Genomic DNA, 21,404 nt, shown 5'->3' on the forward strand with positions numbered 1-21,404 from the left:
GATATTTTGTAAAATGCTGGGACTTTTTGTTTGATGCATGCGTAATTCATTCTTTAAATATCAGTGGGTAGTTTGTTAATTTACAGCAAGAAGGTTGCGGGTTCATTTGGCATTTCTGTGTGGAGTTTGCATGTTCTCCCCATGTTCGCATGGGGTTCCTCCAGGTGCTCCGGTTTCCCCCACAAGTCCAAAGAGGGGGGGATAGGTGAATTGGGTAGGCTAATTTTCATTAGTGTATGTGTGTGAATGAGTGTGTGTGGATGTTTCCCAGTGATGGGTTGCGACTGGAAAAGCATCCGCTGCGTAAAACATTTGCTGGATAAGTTGGCTGTTCATTCCTTTGTGGCGATCTCAGATTAATTAAGTGACTGAGCCGAAAAGAAAATGAATGAATGAATATTGCTTTAAAATAGCACACAACCATTCTATACCACGGATATCATAATGGATACTATGGTACTTACTGTAGTATGCTGTATTTTGTGCACTATTCATTATTTATGTGTTCTGTTCAATTTTTCTCCGACAGCCAACATACCACCTATTTTAGTTTTTTATCATTATTTACAGAAGATACCCGCTGGAATAGGACATGAGTAATGACACCAAAATGGAACATATACAGAATAGAATAGGTTGACTAGCACTAATTATTTACTTTCTATGGTGGCACAGTGGTTAGCACAATCGCCTCACAGCAAGAAGGTCACTGGTTTGAGCCCTGGCTGGGTCAGTTGGCATTTCTGTGTGGAGTTTGCATGTTCTCCCCTAGTTCGCATGGGTTTCCTCCGGGTGCTCCGGTTTCCCCCACAGTCCAAAGACATGCTGTATAGGTAAATTAAATAAACTAAATGGGCTGTAGTATATGTGTGTGAATGAGAGTGTATGGGTGTTTCCCAGTGTTGGGTTGCAGCTGGAAGGGTATCTGCTTCGTAAAACATATGCTGGATAAGTTGGCGGTTCATTCCACAGTGGCGACTCTGGATTAGTAACGCTGAAAAGAAATTGAATGAATGAATGAATTACTTTCTATACCTATTGTGCACTTCTTACTAAAACTGTGCAGAAAGTATTATTGTATCCTCCACTCAAATGGGATTGACTTGATCATGTTTTTGATTTACAAATGTTAATATATTTACAGATTAGGTCACATGACAGGAAAGCAATATTGTATTTTTAAAGAGAAAATTCTACAGACTGAACTCTGATAATACATCATTTTGAAGTGTTTATTAAGTCTAAACTGGGTTTTAAACATCTTGACAGCACTTCAGCTGAACAGTCTTTCTCAGACACCACCGCCTTCTGTTTAGATTTAATAAAAACCTCAAAAGGATGATGTCTAGAGTACAGACTTCTTTTTTTTTCTTTTTTTGCAGTAGGCGCTACATTCCTGACAGCTATAAAAGCTAGGAAAGTGGGAGAGTGCCGTGATTGCAGTTTCAGAATACTAATATTTACATGTTCATTATCATTCCTTGTTTACTTAATGGATATACTATACTGCATACTGTCCATTTTGTAGTGAGCGTGTATTTAATACATTCTGAACCTGAAGTGCCTGTCATCGTCCAGGAGGTGGCAGTAGGTTAATGCTTGTGCTGTCGTGTGTTGTTTCAGCTACACCGATCCATCATCACGGACACAGCTGTTTAAGACTGCGGGTGTATGTCTGCTGTTCTACAGGTGAGGATTATCACACGCGCGCACACACACACACACACGTGTACACCACAGGAGAAGGTCATGAGAATGATGGTTTTGATGTGTGTTTGTGTGTGAGCAAACTATTTTCAGGACTTAATGCTTGAACACGTTCTGTGGCCTGTTTGATCAGAGCCATGTGTGGAGAGATCCTCTCATCCCTAGCTCTCTCTTTCACTTTGCTGTATTTATATCTATCAGTGATATTTCTCACGTACATGTGTGTTCATATATTTGTTTGATATGGCTTTGCATTTGTTTATGCTGTATTTAATTATATCAACTACAAAAAATGAGAATGAGTGATTTGTGTAAAGAAGGGAGACAGCTAGCATGTGAATTCACATGTAAAATGTAAATTTATTTATTAAGCCAATACATTTAACACATTTTGCAAAAAAAAAAAAAAAAAGGTCTTTTGTGCATTTATTAGAATAAAAAGATTATTCCAATAAGATCTTGTGCTACACACACACACACACACACACACACACACAAATACCTTTTTGGGAGTAATAAGTTACTGTAAAGGCTTGCAAAATACAAGGCAGTGAACATTTTGTGATAAAAAGGTGCACATTTAATGAGAAGACAATATTTTAATGAATTATGTAAATGAATGAACATAATTTTCTAATGCAGTAATCATTTTAATAGTATTCACACCAGTATTTATTGGCTCAAAGGTAAAAATCATGTCTTGACCAGTGTTAATTGAATATTCAACCCAGGCTCATTCTGAAAACATACTCCCGTGAACGTTTCTGATGACCGTGAAATACATTCTCAAAGGTATGTATTTTTGCAGTTTTTGTTTGCGAGAGGCCGCTGTGTGCTTTTTTTTTCCACATCTTGAGTGTCTCTCGCGAATGCTGTTCGCACCGCGCTGTACTCACATAAACCCACCAGAGGCCACTGTCAACCGACTGAATGATTGAATGGGTGACTGGCCAATCGACCGATCCACCCTCCTCATTCCCTAAACCCAACCAATTTTACAGATTGACCCGCCCACTCGCTTACTTCCCTAAACCCAATCTACAGTTTACAAAAGCCGTCCAGAAAAAGAAAAGCCCTCGTCTGATTTTTACCACTTTTTCAGATTTTACCACATTCTCACCCTGTTATTCACTCGTTCATTTTATTTTTTTGATTCTGTTTTTGTCTTACCTGATTTCTGGAACCGCTCTTTCCAGACTCGATCCCAGTCGTCTAGCTAACTGGACAAACTAGTTGCGGTGGGAAAGCTCTCCAAACAGAGGTAAGCGGTAAGCGTCAAAAAGAATGGCGTCATACCGCCCCATAGCGTTCACCATACATACCTCTAGCTACATAATTCGCAGCCTCTGGTGGATTTATGCGATAAAAGTAGGCGCAAATGGCACTCACGAGAGAAATTTGAAATCTAAAAAAAGTGTACACAGCGGCCTCTGGTGGATTTACATGAGAAAAGCAGGCTTGAATGGCACTCACGAAAGAAATTTGCAATCAGAAAAAGTGTACACAGCGGCCTCTGGCGGATTTGCGAAAACAAAAACTGCAAAAAAATGTATCTTCAGGCATATTTTGCGATGTCCAGAAATGTATGTTTGTATCCATGATGAGCCTGAGTTGATAAATTATCAAAATCTAAAAATTTTTATAGAAAAAAAAAATCTAATTTTGAAAAGAGTAATAAAAAAATCAAATTAACTAAAAGTACCATTACTTGCCTTAAAGTGTACTGCAGGTAGAGTAAAAGTATATGTTGTTATGATTACTCAAAGTATGAGTAAATAGTAGCTAAAGAACTCAAGAGTAGTGAGTAATACGCTGTAAAAAGCTGATAGATTTACATGTAATTTGTTAATGTGTTCAAAGGTAACATTCTGTAGTGCATTCAGTTATTGCTCAGCAGGCACACAACATTAATAAGACGTTAATATTAGGGTAAATTTAGGTTTGACATCAGGTAAACTAAATTCAATGTCTAACCAGTGTCTAAGGACAATGTTATTTTGATGTCCAATAGCGATGTCAAACAACATTGATATTTGGTTGATTTTAGGTTGTGTTGAAAAGCGACCAAAATCCAGTGTTGTGCCAACATCTTAAACCAACGTCATATTGACATCAAATACTGACATTTATTTGTCAGGTATGGCAACCGATGTCCAATATCTGATAGACGTCATAGTGGTAACATCCACACAACATCAAGCTGTAACATCATCAGACGTTGATATTTGGTTGATTTTAGGTTGGACGTTAGAAGTCAGCCATCTTTAAGTATACATCTTTAAAACTACTCAGTAAAGTACAGTTCCTGAGAAAAACTACTCAATTACAGTGATTTGAGTATTTGTAATATGTTAGTGTGCACCACTGTTAAAGATTACTGCTAGTTTGCTGTTTAAGAGCTTACTGTTTACTGTTTACCGTTCATGCACAAGCTGAGGCATCTATTAAAATACATACTACGAGTATAATTTGACTTTTAATTCTAATTTTAAACAACTTTTTATCTAATTTAAAAGTTAAACGTGCGTTTTGATGACTTATGGTGTCGACAAGGTATTCTGTAGACTAGATCTGCTGGTTTCAGGTCACCTGCTGAATTTTTTCCGGTAAAGGTGATGTAGTTACGCATGTTCCATGGCCATACTACAGTAACTACAATGAATCATGCATAATTACTTGTAACTGACCCTAAACCTAACCCACATTCTAACCCCAACCATATTGTAAGTACATGCAATTAATTCATATTACTGAGTAATATGCTAAATGAAGAGTTTATACTGTAACTAGGTCACCTTAAAATTAATAGCATTATTATTATTTAATTTTTTATTTTTCATTATTATTATTATTATTATTATTATTATTATTATTAGTAGTAGTAGTAGTAGTAGTAGTAGTAGTATTAATAAAGATTAGATTAGTGCAAACTATTTTCCAGAGACCCTTCCTAAACAGCACACACACACATATGCACACACACACACACACACACGCACATTTTGTTTTTGATGTCCTTCAGGGGGGATCAAGTGTTAATTAGTGAGGGTTAAACTCCCCCTGTAATTCTCACTCTGGTCTTAACTGATCTGGCACTTGACATGCTGTGATATTTGCTAAAGCAGGATCAAGGCAGAGACCAGAGAGAGCATAAAAGTAGAAAGAGAATTTATTTGCAATGCCACATGAATGCCCATTACCAGGATAAAGATCGGTTGATTGTGTTGTTCATTATGGACATGAGCTGATATCAACACTTTCCTCTTCCATCAGCGCTTTTATGCGATTGACCCTTAAATGAACTGTATGAGTATTGTATAAGAGACTGTACATGATTCAGTGGCCATAAATTTACACACAATGCCTTTCACAGTTCATTTATTATTTGATTAATATTGAAAGAAGATGAAAATACATTCGCATATTATATTAATATCGTTTTGATGAATATGTAAGTATGTGCTGTGCGCTTTGCTCTTGATAACAAAATAAAGATATGATAAAACGACAGCAGTGAGAAAAGAGCAGTTAATAATACTCCTGTTTACTAGCATCATGTCGACAGGTGAGGTAATTATTTGGGATGCTCTGATCAGGATGTTTGCAGCCGATACCGAGTACAGATTCCTTGTCTTGGTGATCAGCCAATAGCGAATACCGAGTCTAATGCTTCAAGCTTATAATTATAAAGCTTATAATTATATATAGTAATATAAGAAAAATTACAATCAATACAATTTGGAAAAATTGCAAATGATGAAAGAATAATTCAACATGTCTCAATCAAGAAAAAAATGAAGCGCATATTTAATGCATAAGAAATAAAAAAACAATCAAGTCATTAAATGTTATTATCGACCGATAACGATCTTCGGCCAATCGATCGAAGCATCCCTAGTAACAATAATCTTTTGATATTTTGATTTTTAAAACTATTTAAAATACTGTATAGAGCTGGCTTAAAGGGGTAGGTTTTTAGCCCAAAATTACAATTCTCTCATCATTTACCTTAAACCTTTTTAAGCTTCTTCTATTAAAGACTGTTTTTTTCAGCTGGTTCTTTCTTGGATTTTTATTTTTATTAAAATTACAGGTTCTAAGTTCTGTTTGTGAAAAGCAATGTTTTTACAGTAATATTTTTGCATAAATGGAAAGCAAATGACATTTGTCCCCTCCCTTTTTTGCTGATTCGAAAAATGGTCCGATCCATGACTCAAAACCGCAGAGTGATCTGAACTGCAGATTTGTGATCCGTTACACCACTAGTGTTGGGGAAAGTTACTTTTTAAGTCACATGTTACAATATTGAGTTACTCTCTCAAAAAAGTAACTAGCTGCATTACTTGGTTGCTTTTTATGGTAAGTAATGTGTTATGTTACTTTTTAATTACTTTTTATTACCTGTCTGAGATTTGATCTCTTTCAGAACTTGTTTTTTTTTTCTTTCTTTTTTTTTCTTTCTTTCTTTCTTTCTTTCTTTCTTTCTTTCTTTCTTTCTTTCTTTCTTTCTTTCTTTCTTTCTTTCTTTCTTTCTTTCTTTCTTTCTTTCTTTCTTTCTTTCTTTTTAATAAAGGAGTTCTGCAATTAAAAGCACACTGTATAACCTACACCTTCATTAACCTGTAAAAACACATCAAAAAATAATACTTTAGCATTATGTTATCTGAGAACTTCTTACCACAGAACTATACATGTTGTACTGTATTTGGAAATTATTGAAAGTTTAAAGCAATGTCTTTGCTACTGTTGTAATATTTGTCAAGTAAAATCACTGTCCATTGAAACAATGCCTTTTTGTTCAAAATAATAAACACATTCTCTAATTGACTGCATGATTCATTTTAATTCAGCTTTTTTAAGCTAATAATTTAAACTAAAAAATAACTTGCTTTACATTTTTTTAAAGTAACTCAAATATTATTACTTATTTTTTAAAATTAACTCTGACTTTGCTCATTACTTAGAAAAGTAATAATATTACGTAACTCGCATTACTCGTAATGCATTACACCCAACACAGGTTACAGATTTTCAGCTTTGTGTTTTGGAATCACTCAAAGTGAGTAAATAGTGAGTAAATGTTCAATTTTGGATGGACCTTTTAATCCCTTTTCATTGCATGACGCATTGAAATAAAAACACAAAACAGTTCTCTTTTTCTTTTATCTTGATCTTTGTGTAAGCACATGTTTCGTGTGGCATAGACCGTCACATGCTTTTTTATTTATTATACTGTAAGTCCTTCACATAAAAATCAGCCTACAGGCTTTCACGGACAAGCTCAGAAGTGATGGAAGGCCTCATTTTTCAAGTTACATTACAAGCACTTCACACATTGTCTATATAAATGCATGACATGTTTTTAAATCAGCTCCTTTAATGCCTGAACAGTTTTGCAACCACTGCATGCACTGAGATCATGTGTTTTCTTGTGTTCAGTCTCGAATTCAGATGACGACTCGAGTCCACCTGACTACACTGTCAGACCCAAACTGCATGACATCGGTGAGTGCGTACACACACACACACACACGCACATATACATGTGAATCCTGAACACAATGCAATTTTTGTTTAGCTGCTCTCAGAAATATTACTATTTCCTATTATCTGAAATTCCTCCTAAAAGCCCGGATGATTCGTTAACGTCCGGTGATTAACCAATAACAAGCAAATGGAAGCATTTATTGATTCTCTCTTGCCCTCACTCAAAGAACATTTTTATTCTGAGAAATCTGGCAGTAGGAATGAGAAAATCATTATGAGTGCCTGGAATCTGAAAAGATTTCTGATGTTTGACACCACTTTAGAGACCCAGTAGACTTATATATATAATATTATATATATTTTTATTTTTTTATTTTTGTTTTGTTTATTATTTATTTATTTGTTGTTTGTTTGTCTGTATTTGATATGCTAGTATATGCTACAAAATTGTAATATGCTTAATTTCAGTTGTTACTTTTTAGGGTGGGTTACTGAAAAATAAATATTAATGAGAAAAATTACAATAATTATAATAAAATAATAATAATAATAAATACACAAGTAAATAGATATTAATGATAAAAGAGCACTGTAAACATGATATGACATGGCAACAAATATTTGTGTGTTACAGTAACATGTTTCAATTAGTTTATCAGGTTTCAACAATTTTTAGTTACACCTGATTTTATTGTACAATTCACGCTCTTAACAAACCATTTTAGCTCAATGAACTACTAATTAGCTGCTTATTAATAGTAAATAAAGTAATTGTGGGGTTTGGTTGTTGGGTAGGATTAAAGATGTAAAAAAAGATCATACAAGTGCTAATGAACAGCTAATAACTTAACAGATATTAAGCAGACAGTCTACTAATACTCAAATGGACCATAAAATTAAAGTGTTACCAATATCTTAATACAAGGCAGACAATAAACCAGTAGTGGTGTAGATTTTTACCTAAACTGAAGTGTTACCCAAAGTTTAACTTTATGTTTCTAGTCAGTTAAATTGATGTAAGTTGCAATAACTAGAAAAGTTAAGTTGATTCGACTAAAAAATGTAGATTTTTTTTAATGCGTAAAAATGTTTTGATAGATCTGTTGTGATATTTCATGTATTTGTAAATAGTATCATAATTTACAGCTATACATATATATAAAATAAGGAAAATGAGGAGCTACTTTCTTCCGCCATTCATTTACATTCTATAGCGTAATGTCTAAAAGTATGACAAAACAGGCGATTTTGATCACATTTTAAGATTATAAGGCTGAATGGCATGAAATGCCATCAGTCTACAGATATTTTCCATTATTTATCTGTTGCAATCGGGAGCTAACAATAATTAACCACGGAAAAGCCAAAGCAAAGCAAACACTAGCAGATTACTATGGTATAAATACAGCACTACAAAATACAAAAGAGAGAGATCGACTTACAGTATCACTTAACTGTTCTGTAATGATTTGATCAGCTGTAGTTTGAAATACGAAAAGAAACTTAGGACTTAATATGCTGTCTCTGTTGCCATCTTGTGTTGCCATCTTGTGGCATCTTGCAACCGTCTTTGGTCAGCTCAGTATGACAGGCTGATGGCTGCTGATCTCAGAATATATAAATATGTGAAATCGACACTGTCCTTATAAATAAACTGCAAAGTAGCACTCTAAACAACTACATACTTCCCTAAAAAATCCTCAGATTTACATTATGTTGTCCAACAGCTGCAATATTTGTCAAACTGTAGTGAGTCTATTGATCTGCTATCACTATGTGGGCGGAGTAATACACAAGAGTAAAGAGGCTGTATTTGCAGAACATTGCATGGCTATTATGTATATATGTATATGTTTTAAATGAGAAATCATTTATGTTCATCAGGATTTCCTGTTATTTATATGTTTGTTTGTTTATTGCAGTGGTCAGCAATTGACCAACAACAACAAAAAAATAAATGCATTTATTGATTCTCACACCAAAAAGTGTTTATATTCTGAGAAATCTGCCTTTAAACGTGTGAAGCGCATTACGAATACATCTGAAATGTATGTCCAGCAAAATACCCAGAAACTCAAGTTCACATCAGGATCACAGAAAGCATCATGGGGACACACTGCAGGATGCAAAGCTTGGCTCAACGCCCCCGTGCCCTTGCTAAAACACATAATGCAACAAATAGCTGGCACTTTACACCGCCGCAGGCATCTAAAAGCACTCTAGCAGTAGGACATCTGTGTGTGTGTGTGCGTCCGTGTGTGTGTGTGATTGCACCATTAAACTGATTCTTATATTCATTTATGACACACATACAGCACACGGCATGAACCAAATGTTCCCCTCTGTTTTCATCCAGAACCTTCTACTTCTAAAGCTGTCAACATCTCGTTAGCGTTTCCAAACCATATCTTATAAAAACACATTGCTGACAGGTCAACCACCCCATTATGTGGAGAAGAAAAAAAACCTTGTGTGCAGCAGTCTTGGGAAATAAGGCTAAGTTTTACTTTGTTTCTGTCAACGGCTCCATAATGTCATCATTTGTGCTGACGCTGCATTCAGACATTCATTCTGCTTCAGTCTCAGCAACGAACGGGTTCCAGTCAGGGATTATTCTCCTCACTGAAACAGATATGATGAGATATAGTTACAGATGTCCAAAAAATAGCAAGGCATAGTCACTTTTCTGAAAAGATTACCAAAGTTTAACACAGCTTTAGAGATCTTGGAGATTTAATAGACTGGGTGTTCACTGCGAAAGGAGAATGGTAATTACAGTGAGGCAAAGTTTATACCAGACTCTTTTGACTCTTCTAAAGCTTACATATACCATAACATGTTTGCTGTAGGGATGCTCATTTCGGTTAATTTTGCTAACCGACAATCGTCACTCATTAATCGGTTATTAACGGTTAACTGGTCAGATTACTATTAATTTTATATTAAACAAATTGACATGTCTATTTTGTGTCTGACACATTAAATATTGCATTTTAAAATACTGATTTATTTTTATATGCTAGCATATAAATAACAGAACAATACAACAGAGCATTTTCACGCACCTGCAGTGTTTAGCACAGAAGAACAGAATAAACTAAATAAAATGAATAAAAAAAAAATAGGACTGCCCTAAATTATTTACACTTAAATAATAAGTTTTTATAACAAAATGAAAATAATGACTGATTCTTTTTAATAACCGGCATAGGCTGTTTTTTCCAATCATATGTTTTTTCTTCCGTCAAATTAAAATAGCTGACTTCCTCAAATCGCTCGCTCCATGGAAAATATGCCTTTATTTAATATGCCTTTATTTAATGCGTCTTCAATTAAAGCGAAACGGCTAAAAACTCCAGCAAGATAGAGTGATTATATGCAGTCATATACCTTTATCTATAAATAAAGTATAAGAATTTGTCATCATCTTAACTGAAAGCTTCTGCATGTTTGCTGGCCTCACGCATCGCGCACCTGTCAGTCAGTCAGTCAGTCAGCACGTAACGCCAAGGGATTAAACGGATAGAAACAGCACAGCACTATACGGTTACAGAAAAGTTTGCGCTGTTATAATCCACTTACCTTTAAATACATTTTGGTACGATTATAATCCGCTATTTAAAACAACAACAATGACTGAATGTTTTGAATGGGTAATGTAGCCGTGGAGGGATGCATTTTAGTCCCCGCCAAGGAAGAATGAATGTAGCGGAAACCATGCTCTTTAAAAGTTCTCTCTAGTTGTCTTGACAACAAAACGTGCTGCTCTGGGATGAGCCGCGTGCAAAAGATCCCCCTCTTAACGCAAAGGCGCATTTAGTCGGCCCCTTATGCAGCCAAACTAAAAATATATAAAATAATATTTTTAATCGTTTAACTGATAGCATTAATCGGTTACAAACGCACCCTTTCGGTTAACGGTTAATCGATTATTTTGAGCATCCCTAATTTGCTGATATTTGAGAAACATGCTAAGTGAACATCTTGTTTATCTGAAAAACAATGCTGGAGTCATATAATCTGCTATGAAAATGTGCGTTACCTGTCTGAACGCCTGTCTTTTTTTTTTTGGTCTCTTTAACCGGCTCATTGTCAGTTTAGCCATTTATATTTCAGCAACACGGGTTGCCATGGTGAAAAACAACGTATTTCATTAATCCAGTCAGGAAGACTCTCAAAGTGTGTGTCCTTAACTGAAATGCGACCTCTGGTGGACAGTAGCTGACTCCGAAATGAGAGGCAGATTCAGAGTTCCACATTTGAGTTTAACATTTGGTGTGCAGGTTATTTTGTTAACCTATAATTCTTAACAACACGCTTCACAAAGACATATGCAGTGATAAACAATTTGGCTGTTTGCACTAGACGAAACACAACCGAAATTTAAATTCAGCCATTCAGAAGCACAGAATAGTGCACTTACTGCACTCCAACAAAATGGTAACATTTATAATCTAATTAATACATATTAAACGACTTTAACACTATTAAACGCAGATGCTGAATCACTGATATATGTTGTCTTCCAATGAGTCACAGTTCTAAAGTTCCATATCAAGTTGTTTATTTTATTGTCAAGATCTGAGGTGAACTGTCTGCTGCTGCTTGCGGTAGTATGGCAATAAATGTCATGTAAAATGACATTCACACTCACACAGCACATGAGGTGTACCTGAGGTGATCATTGCCAGTTTTCTGTTGTTCAGCTGCGGGAAATAGAAGCTGTTTCTAAAATATAATTTTTTATACATTTATAAATTATAAAATATAAATATATTGTGTGCTTTTGATTATATTTAGAATACGGTTTAAATCAGCTTAAATCAGCATTTAGGCTCAACAGGCACATTGCTGTTGGTGTCGTCAATCTGGCAACCTGCCCTTGTGTGTGTATTAAACCAGCTGTGCAAAACCTAGTTCAACCACTGGGTGTCAAACTTTCATACAGCACTTTTCAATTATTTGAAAAAAAATGGCAACACTTTATAATAACTACACACTATGAGTCATTTATTTAGCATTAGCAAATAGTTCATTCATTATCTGTTATGCTGTGTTCAAACCAGATGCGGATTGTAAATAGAAACGTGAACATTTGAGTTTACCTGCTTCATTCGCGCGTCAAAATGGCTAAGATGGATTTTATTGAGAAAATAACTTTGTTTATGTGCTTTATGAAGGCTGAAAAAAAGTGTTGATTCATTCGGAGCCATGTCTGAGTGCACTACATCCTTTCAGAGGTGCACCCTGCTCTGTGAGCTTATAAACTCCTCCAGAAACTATACTTGATTGATAGAACCATTCAGCGGTGCTTCTGAATGAGCCGAGCCCAGTTTAATAAACTGTTATTGGTGTGTGCTGGAGGATTTTCCCCCTGGACATGTCAAAATCACGCCCTCACAAGAGCAAGCTCCTGATTGGTTAACGTGGCACAAATGTCCGCTAAAGTTCAGATTTTCAAACTTGAGCAATGTCAAATGTGCAAAACGCTCAATTCGCACCGAGCCATTCGCGCAATTTGTGTCATTCACGCTGCGCCATTCGCACATATCGCACTGCAGAATGTCTATTCGCGCCTTTGCATTGACTTAACATGTAAATCACTGGTGCTTGACGCTTCATCCGCATCTGATATGAACACATCATTAAGCATTAACTCTAGATTAATAGACATTGGTAAGCAGTTTTTAAATACAGCTACAAGTGCTTTATTCTTGTCTAATTCTTGTTAGGCATTTTCATACTTTTCATAAATACTATTACTAAATTAAGTATTGCATTATTTACAAACCAGTTATTTAAGAATAGCTGGTGTTTTTTTAAGATAATTAAGAACAATCAACAGCATAGTTGAGTACAACCCATTATGAAAATTATTATTTTTATCCATTTCTGAGTAAATATATTCAGTGTATTTTTGGTGCATTTAAACTAAACAGATTTATTAAACAGATATATTTCTTAAAATAATATTTTAGTCACCAAGCTTATTTAGAAATTATATAGATAATACAATTAAATTCAAGCTAAATACTGCAAAAAAGTTACAACCTACAAAATTTCAACTTTTTAAAAATATTTTGATCTCCTGATTTTTCCTTTTTTTAATTTGTATTTAATATTTTTCTATAACATAAATTTGGGTCTTCTTTTTTATACTGTTATCATTAGTTATTTTGTCAGATAAGCTCCAGATTTGACTTTAGTACTGACTAATATAATGTATCTGCACAAATATAATATTTTAGAGCTTCCTATTAATAATATGAATTTAAAAGAGAGATTTGTGAGGGGTGTTTACTTATATATGCTGAGCACTGTATTTATAATAATTTGTTTCATTCATTTTTTTTCCAATTCTCTTAAATGTCTCAAAAGTCATTTTTTATTGTTTATTTTTTTAAATATTTCACACAGCTTGGATCTTTTTTTTATATATCTTTTTATTTTTTATACAGAACATTTCTCTCTTTACTCTTACACACTAAACAATACCGGTACAGTGTTAAATCGTCACATGATGTCTGGGTCCTCAGGCAAAACCAGCAAGGATGTATTGTAAGGCTAAATTTTGTTTGACAGCCGTGTTTTATCCAGGCCAAACAAAAGATGGCGATACAGGAGCACATCCTACTTTGTCACACACAGAACAACAGAAGTAGATTTTTAACAATAACAGATTCTAGACATTTTCCTGATGTGTTGACATCCGTGTATCTACAGAGCCGTGTCTCTATCCATTCACGTCTGCCATCACAGCAGCATATTTAACCTATAGCTGTCCGAGTGTCCTTTATCAACATACAGAATGCTTCAGCTGATAAGAAATGTCAGAAATTCTTTGTTTATTTCTGTCAGACCTCTTTCCCGCAGTCTTCCCTCTACAATCATATCTCCTGCTTTAATAGATAAGATTTCTCTCTCACTATCTCTCATTTTCTCTGCAGCCTTTTCTCTCTCTTTTCTAAGTGATTATTTTCATCATCAATAACTCTTGTACAATGTTATATCGGGCTTTGGGGCCAGTAATAATACCGAAAATGAATGGATGAGTTTTATCTTCCTTATATTTGGTGAAGGCTGTGGGGAAGCCGTTGCATTTGCCGTAGGTAACGATGTTACTCAAAGAGAAATCATTATTTCCCCTGCTCCCATATGCCATTCGCTGAGACCGAGTAGGTGAGAATTTACCATCTATGTCAATTTCTAACTTCAGCGTCTAACTTTTTTCCCCTTTGGTTAATAAGATTAAACAAATAGTTTCTCATGCTTGTCAGTTGGGCGATGACTTTGAAGAAAATGTAGCATCCGTAAAACTAGAATCTGAAGCAACATGCATTCATTCACTTTCTTTTCGGCTTTTTCCCTTTATTAATCTGGGGTCGCCACAGCGGAATGAACCGACAACTTATCCAGCATATGTTTTATGCAGCGGATGCCCTTCCAGCTGCAACCCATTGCTGGGAAACATCCATACACACTCATTCACACATATAAACTACTGTACGGGCAATTTAGCTTACCCAATTCACCTATGCCACTTGTTTTTGGACTGTTTTCGGGGCACCCCGAGGAAACCCACACGAACATGAGGAGAACATACACAAAAATGCCAACTCACTCAGCCGGGGCTCAACCAGTAACCTTCTTGCTGTGAGGCGATTGTGCTACCCACTGCATCACCTTGCTGCCGTCTGAAGCAACATGTACTGTAAAATAAGTTATCATGAACTGCTCAGCTCACAGTCAATGTCTTTGCAGTATTGGCCTGCGTTTTTTGATAAGTTTGGGAAAAAAAAATCATATCAATGTTGATTTTTTTTTCAAGATTTTTTGATGAAGGGAAAGTACAAATCAGGAGCCTTTATTTGAAACATAATTTTTGTAACATAAAAATATCTTTGCTGTAGGGATTTATGTTTTGCTTATATGGTGGCTGCATAGTATTACAGGAAACAAAAACTATTTAAAAATATATATGAAAGTATATAGATGCATTATACAAAATTTATATTGCCTTCATTTTTATTTTGTTGAATCAAATGAACTTTTCTAGCCATCTCAACTTACATCAATCAAACTGACTAAAGCCCAATCCCAATTCTATTTTTGTACACCTACCCCTTCCTCTTCCCCTTGACCCTTGAAACAGAGTCTGAAGGGGAAGGGCTTCAAAATTTACCTCTAAGAAATTAAACACTACTACAACACCTGCACAAGTCCTTGCAATCTCTTGCCTTATATGAGATTGTTGACGGAGATAGCTGCAGTTATTCCAGTTGCGGTATTTATCTACCGGAAATCACTGAAGGCAACGATTTCATGTTATCATAGCGATATAATGTGACAATAAGGTTGTAACTGTACTATGTATTTACACAGTGGCCATATTTATCTATGTAAACACACAAAAACAACACTAACATTATAGCAGACACTGTAATAGGTCATTCCTAGCCACTAGACTTTTCTGACAGGTTATTCGAGTTTCAATGGGACAGGAGTTATTATTATTATGGATTGTAGATAGTTTTTATTTTTAATTTATTTTTTTTATTTTAGCGTTTTTTTAAGCATAATAATAAAACAAGAACGTGGTTATGAACATATTGAAACATGCTTGTTTGTTGTAAAATATCATAATAATGACAAAATACTAATTTGTGCATCTCCTGACTTCCGTGTTCAGCCATGCTATAGTTGTAGCTAATGTATTCTGGGAAATTTACTTACCCATTGGTTTCAAGTGTGGTTCTGTAAAATCTCAGTTTCAGGGGCTGTCTAGCCCTTCCTCTTAGCACTACACCTTCAAGCTAAAGAGAATTAGGACACCCCTACCCTTACCCTTCCAAAACGAGGAAAATTATCAAGTTAAACTTTGAATAACTTTTAAAAAAAATTGAATTAAAACCTAAATAACTTATTAAAATAATAAAAAATCTTAAAGTATTGGTTGTCTTGATGTTTTGTATTTGTTTACAGTGTGAACACTAATTCTTTCTTTCTTTCTTTCTTTCTTTCTCTCTTTCTTTCTTTCTTTGCTTTTTTTCTTCCTCTTGTCTCAGACGAGTTTAACCCTGAGATCCCCAAACTGGAGAAGAGTGTAAGCGGCAGCAGTCCGTCCGGAGACCGACTGTTAATCACTGTGGCGACGCTCCTCCTCGCTGCTCTCCTCGTGTCCTAGCAATCATCTTTCTGTCCTATCTGAGCAAACCCGAGCGCTCCGAAAAACAAAACAAAACATCGCCTTTCCTTCAACCTGTGCGGAGGGATTACCCAATCAGAATCCATTCACCCCTAGTCGAGCCCTGAACACGGGAGCTAAACGTAGATCTACCGCACCCAAATAGTGGCCTTTGTCTCCACAATTTTGGACCTTAGGAATAAGGAGCGTCGATTTCAGAATTTGCCTTTGTGGTGGAACGTCCACTCTTCTCAAACATACTCGAACATTTCAACAGAGGAAAAAACCAATGTGGTTAGACAGTGAGGTCTCTCTACCTCGAGCTGCACCGTTCTCATCTCTAATGAACCAGACTGAGGCATTTTGAGATTGACGTGCGCTCCAATGGAGATGACGAACATCACAGTGGTCCGTTGGATTTCAGCTGAGAGACTCAAGGAGCTCTGGAGACCTTTGATCCTGTCTTAACTTTCTGTCACAATCCATACCTTTGTGACTGCAATATGTGTTGGTAATTGACAGCGCTGCAGCGGAGATCAATAAAACTCATTCGCCAGTCACTAAGTTCAGGTGTCAGGCTTATGAATCGATGGCAAAAAGGCTCAGCAGCAGTTTCTGCTAGTTGCCAGGCTGGAGTGGGGAAAAAAACATCTAAACTGTAAAAAAAATCCGTAATTTTACGTTTTTTTTTCAGGCACCTGGGGTGAAATAAAATAACGGCCGTTAAATTACAGAAATTTAGAATAGAATAACGGACGTTAAATTACAGTAATTTACTGTTGAATAACAGATGTTAAAATACAGAAATTTACTGTAGAATAATGGACGTTAAATTACAGAAATTTACTGTAGAATAACGGATGTTAAATTACAGAAATTTACTGTAGAATAATGGACGTTAAATTACAGAAACTTACTGTAGAATAACGGATGTTAAATTACAGAAATTTACTGTAGAATAACAGACTTTAAATTACAGAAATATACTGTAGAATAACAGATGTTAAATTACAGAAATTGACAGTAAAATAACGGACATTAGATTACAGAACTGTAGAATAACGGATGTTATATTACAGAAATTTTCTGTAGAATAACAGACTTTAAATTACAGAAATTGACGGCAAAATAACAGACTTTAGATTACAAAACTGTAGAATAACGGACGTTAAATTACAGTTATTTACTGTAGAATAGCAGATGTTAAATTCCAGAAATTTATGGTAGAAAAATGGACTTTAAATTACACAAATTTACTGTAGAATAACAGAGGTTATATAACAGACATTTACTTAAAATTTCTGGTAAATTTCTGCAATTTAACGTCTTTTATTTTATGGTAAATTTCTGTCATTTAATTTCCATTATTTTATGTTTTTTTTCCAGCAGCCCAGCTGTCAAAAAAGAAAAAGTAAAGTACTGACTGTTAAATTACAGAAATTTATCAAAGAATAACAAACATTAAATTACAGAAATTTACTGTAGAATAATGAACGTTAAATTACAGAATTTTACTGTAAAATCACAGACGTTAAATTACAGAAATTTACTGTAGAATAACAAACATTAAATTACAGAAATTTACTAAAGAATAATGAACGTTAAATTACAGAAATTTACTGTAAAATCACAGACGTTAAATTACAGAAATTTACTGTAGAATAACAAACATTAAATTACAGAAATTTACTGTAGAATAATGGACGTTAAATTACAGAAATTTACTGTAAAATCACAGACGTTAAATTACATAAATTTACTGCAGAATAACAAACATTAAATTACAGAAATTTACTGTAGAATAATTAACGTTAAATTACAGAAATTTACTGTTAAATAAGAGACGTTAAATTACAGAAATTTACTGTAGAATAATGAATGTTAAATTACAGAAATTTACTGTAGAATAATGAAAGGTATATTACAGAAATTTACTGTAGAATAACAGACGTTACATTACAGAAATTTACTGTATAAAAACAGACGTTACATTACAGAAATTTACTGTAGAATAATGAACTTTTTATTACAGAAATTTACTGTAAAATATCAGACATTACATTACAGAAATTTACTGTAGAATAATGAAAGTTATATTACAGAAATTTACTGTAGAATAACAGACGTTACATTACAGAAATTTACTGTAGGATAATGAACTTTTTATTACAGAAATTTACTGTAGAATAACAGATGTTAAATTACAGAAATTTACTGTAGAATAATGAAAGTTATATTACAGAAATTTACTGTAGAATAACAGACGTTACATTACAGAAATTTACTGTATAATAACAGACGTTACATTACAGAAATTTACTGTATAATAACAGACGTTACATTACAGAAAAAAAAATAAAATTATTTTATTTTCTGGTTAATTACTGCAATTTAATGTAAATTATTTTACGGTAAATTTCTGTAAATTAACTACCATTGTTTTACGTAACGTAAATTTACGGATTTTTTTACTATGTAGTTTCTTTGTTCTTTTGCTGAACTTAGAAACTAGAGGCACGTTATAGGTCAGAGACCATCACTTTTGTACATTGTGCGACCTGAGATGTTTGATCATCATAGCAGCGCACGACTGAACGAGCTGTAGATGGATAGATACTTTAATTTCTTATAGTATGTACTGTACCGTGTCATCTCGAAGAGGCGCTGGATTGGCCGGTGCCACCGATTAGCATTTTTTGTAAGAGCGCTCGACTTGTAAACTGCAGTTCGCTGTTTTATATCGAAGACTTTGCGATGCAGACTTAGTTTTTACCGTACGATACATATTTAACTGCTCTTTGAGTATGTTACTTTATATACTTAATTTATTGAGTTATTTATTGATCATTTGATCCTTTTTTTGAAACTTTGTGAGTTTTGTCTGCTTTCTTGAGGGATCTTCCCTTGTCTTTGCTAATGCCAAATTATAATTTTGTTTCTGTTCGTTTCATGTTCTTTGTTTATGTGCCAGCAAATTGAATCACATTTCATAGTTACAAAATCTCATTCATTGCTCTCGGTTGAGTAGGTCTCATTATTATAGGACAGTGTGAGATTGTTGTAGTTCGTATTGGTGGGCGGGGCTGGGGGGATTCATGGGGGAGGGGCTTTTGAGTGGGCATAGCTTCAGTGCAGTAAGGGAATGAGTTTTAATGAATAAAAGCATTCCTCCGATCGCCGCAGACAATGTCAAGAGTGAATGTCAATGTAAACGTGTCTGCGTATGTGTCTTATGAGTGTGCACTTTACTGGGAACGGAACGGGAGTGTGCGCGTTTTCATATGCATTTAGATACACATTTGTAGGTTTTAAATACTCAAAGCTTGCGTGAGAGTTTCGGCTGGTGAGAACGGAGCGGGCGAGAACGAAGGCATTTATCATTGTTGGAAACAACAGTACCAATCGTGTTTACCTTAGAACGATTACAAAACATGTAAACGAATCATGAATGACAATTACCAGATTGAAACTTAATAAACCATTCTTATTTTAACAGTCTACTTGTTATTTTTTACTGATTTCTAGACCATTTCTGAATCATCATCTGCATGGCATTAATGTAAATGAGTTTGGGTTTGCGCTTGCGTTTTGAGAACAAACATGTTTATGAGTTTTTGTTTCCAGGCCTGTTTGTGACCACTCGTTTAGTCATGGTACACTGCTTGTAAATCCACTTTTACTATTTAAGAGATATTTAGATTGCCTCTGGTTTGCGGTGTGTAATGAACATGCTGAGATATTAATGTGACTACCATAAAATATAATTATACAAAATTGTAAATGCTAATAATGTCAATATAAAATGTGTTATCGTTCCTATTATTATTATTATTATTATTATTATTAGTATTAGTATTATTATTATCATTATTAATATTATCATTATTATTATTGTTATTATTATTATCATCATCATTAATATTATCATAATCATCATCATTATTATTATTATTATTATTATTATCATTATTAATATTATCGTTATTATTATCATTATTATTATTATTATTATTAATATTATTATTATTATTATTATTATTATCATTATTAATATTGTCATAATTATTATTATCATTATTATTATTATTATTATTATTATTATTATTATTATTATTATTATTATTATGACGCTTCTTCTTCTTGTGTTGGATTTAAATGGCAGCCCATATAGCCATATGCAGGATGTAGTTGTATAATTTGCACAATGAAAGAGGGCAGTCTCAATATTAACCAGAGCAAACATAAAGTTTTAAAATCAAACACTCTAGTGTCACCACTTGTCCAAAGTTTCACTTGTGTTTATCTTTATAACTTTTAAACCAAATGGGCTACAATGAAACAACTTTTTCCTCTGATTGCTTGAATCAAGCCGATTCAAATGCATGCTATGATGTCATTTTCCATCATGAAAATGTTTTCGCTATTTTGAATTTTTTGCAAAACCTATTTGACCGATATTTAATTTGTGATCTTGGTTCAAAGATGAACTGGAATTCATTTTTGTCCTGCAACTTGGAATTAATAATGTCTTAACATCTAATAATACTTAAAAACGTCCCCTCAATTATTCTTATAAGATTTTTCTTGTAATAATAAGAAACGTTTTTGTAATAATCATTTATTTTTTCATAGTCATGTTTTATTTTCTCATAAAATGAGAAATGTTCTCTTAATGTTGACTTCCTACACCGTAAGAATTACTAGGTTCCACAAAATTCCTTCATGCTGTCCCAGCACAAATTGGTTGAGTATTTTACAAATTTAAGTGGATTGAACATAAAACAATTAAGTTGTCCAAAAAAACTTAAGAATTGTGTTGTTTCAACTCAATTTAAATAAGTGGTTTGAACAAGCAGAACAAAGTCATTTTTTGAGTGTAATAATAATGACTTTATGATAAATTTTCTGAGAAATTATTATGAGAAATGTTCTCATAACTATGAGCAAAATATATCATTATGGGAAATCAACATTATGAATAAATAAGTCATCATTTTGAGAAAGTTTCTTAATATTATGAGAAAAA

At 34.1% G+C, this 21,404-nt stretch overlaps 1 protein-coding gene across 3 annotated transcripts in view; it reads left to right on the forward strand.

Moving 5' to 3' along the window:
* The window catches only part of efna3a (ephrin-A3a), a 195,964-nt gene extending 176,093 nt beyond the window's left edge, over positions 1 to 19,871 (forward strand). For 2 of the 3 annotated variants that reach the window (XM_009294069.4, XM_001340876.7), the window contains 3 exons: positions 1,624 to 1,689; positions 7,147 to 7,212; positions 16,260 to 19,871. In XM_009294069.4, coding sequence (XP_009292344.1) covers positions 1,624 to 1,689; positions 7,147 to 7,212; positions 16,260 to 16,378 — 251 coding nt within the window. In that variant the 3' untranslated portion in view covers positions 16,379 to 19,871. The remainder of the gene's footprint in view (positions 1 to 1,623; positions 1,690 to 7,146; positions 7,213 to 16,259) is intronic. The other variant, XR_012394889.1, reaches the window with a different exon arrangement.
* Positions 19,872 to 21,404: the final 1,533 nt, after the last annotated feature.

This window comes from Danio rerio, chromosome 19 (assembly GCF_049306965.1).
Source record: "Danio rerio strain Tuebingen ecotype United States chromosome 19, GRCz12tu, whole genome shotgun sequence".
Classification (NCBI taxonomy): Eukaryota; Metazoa; Chordata; class Actinopteri; order Cypriniformes; family Danionidae; genus Danio; species Danio rerio.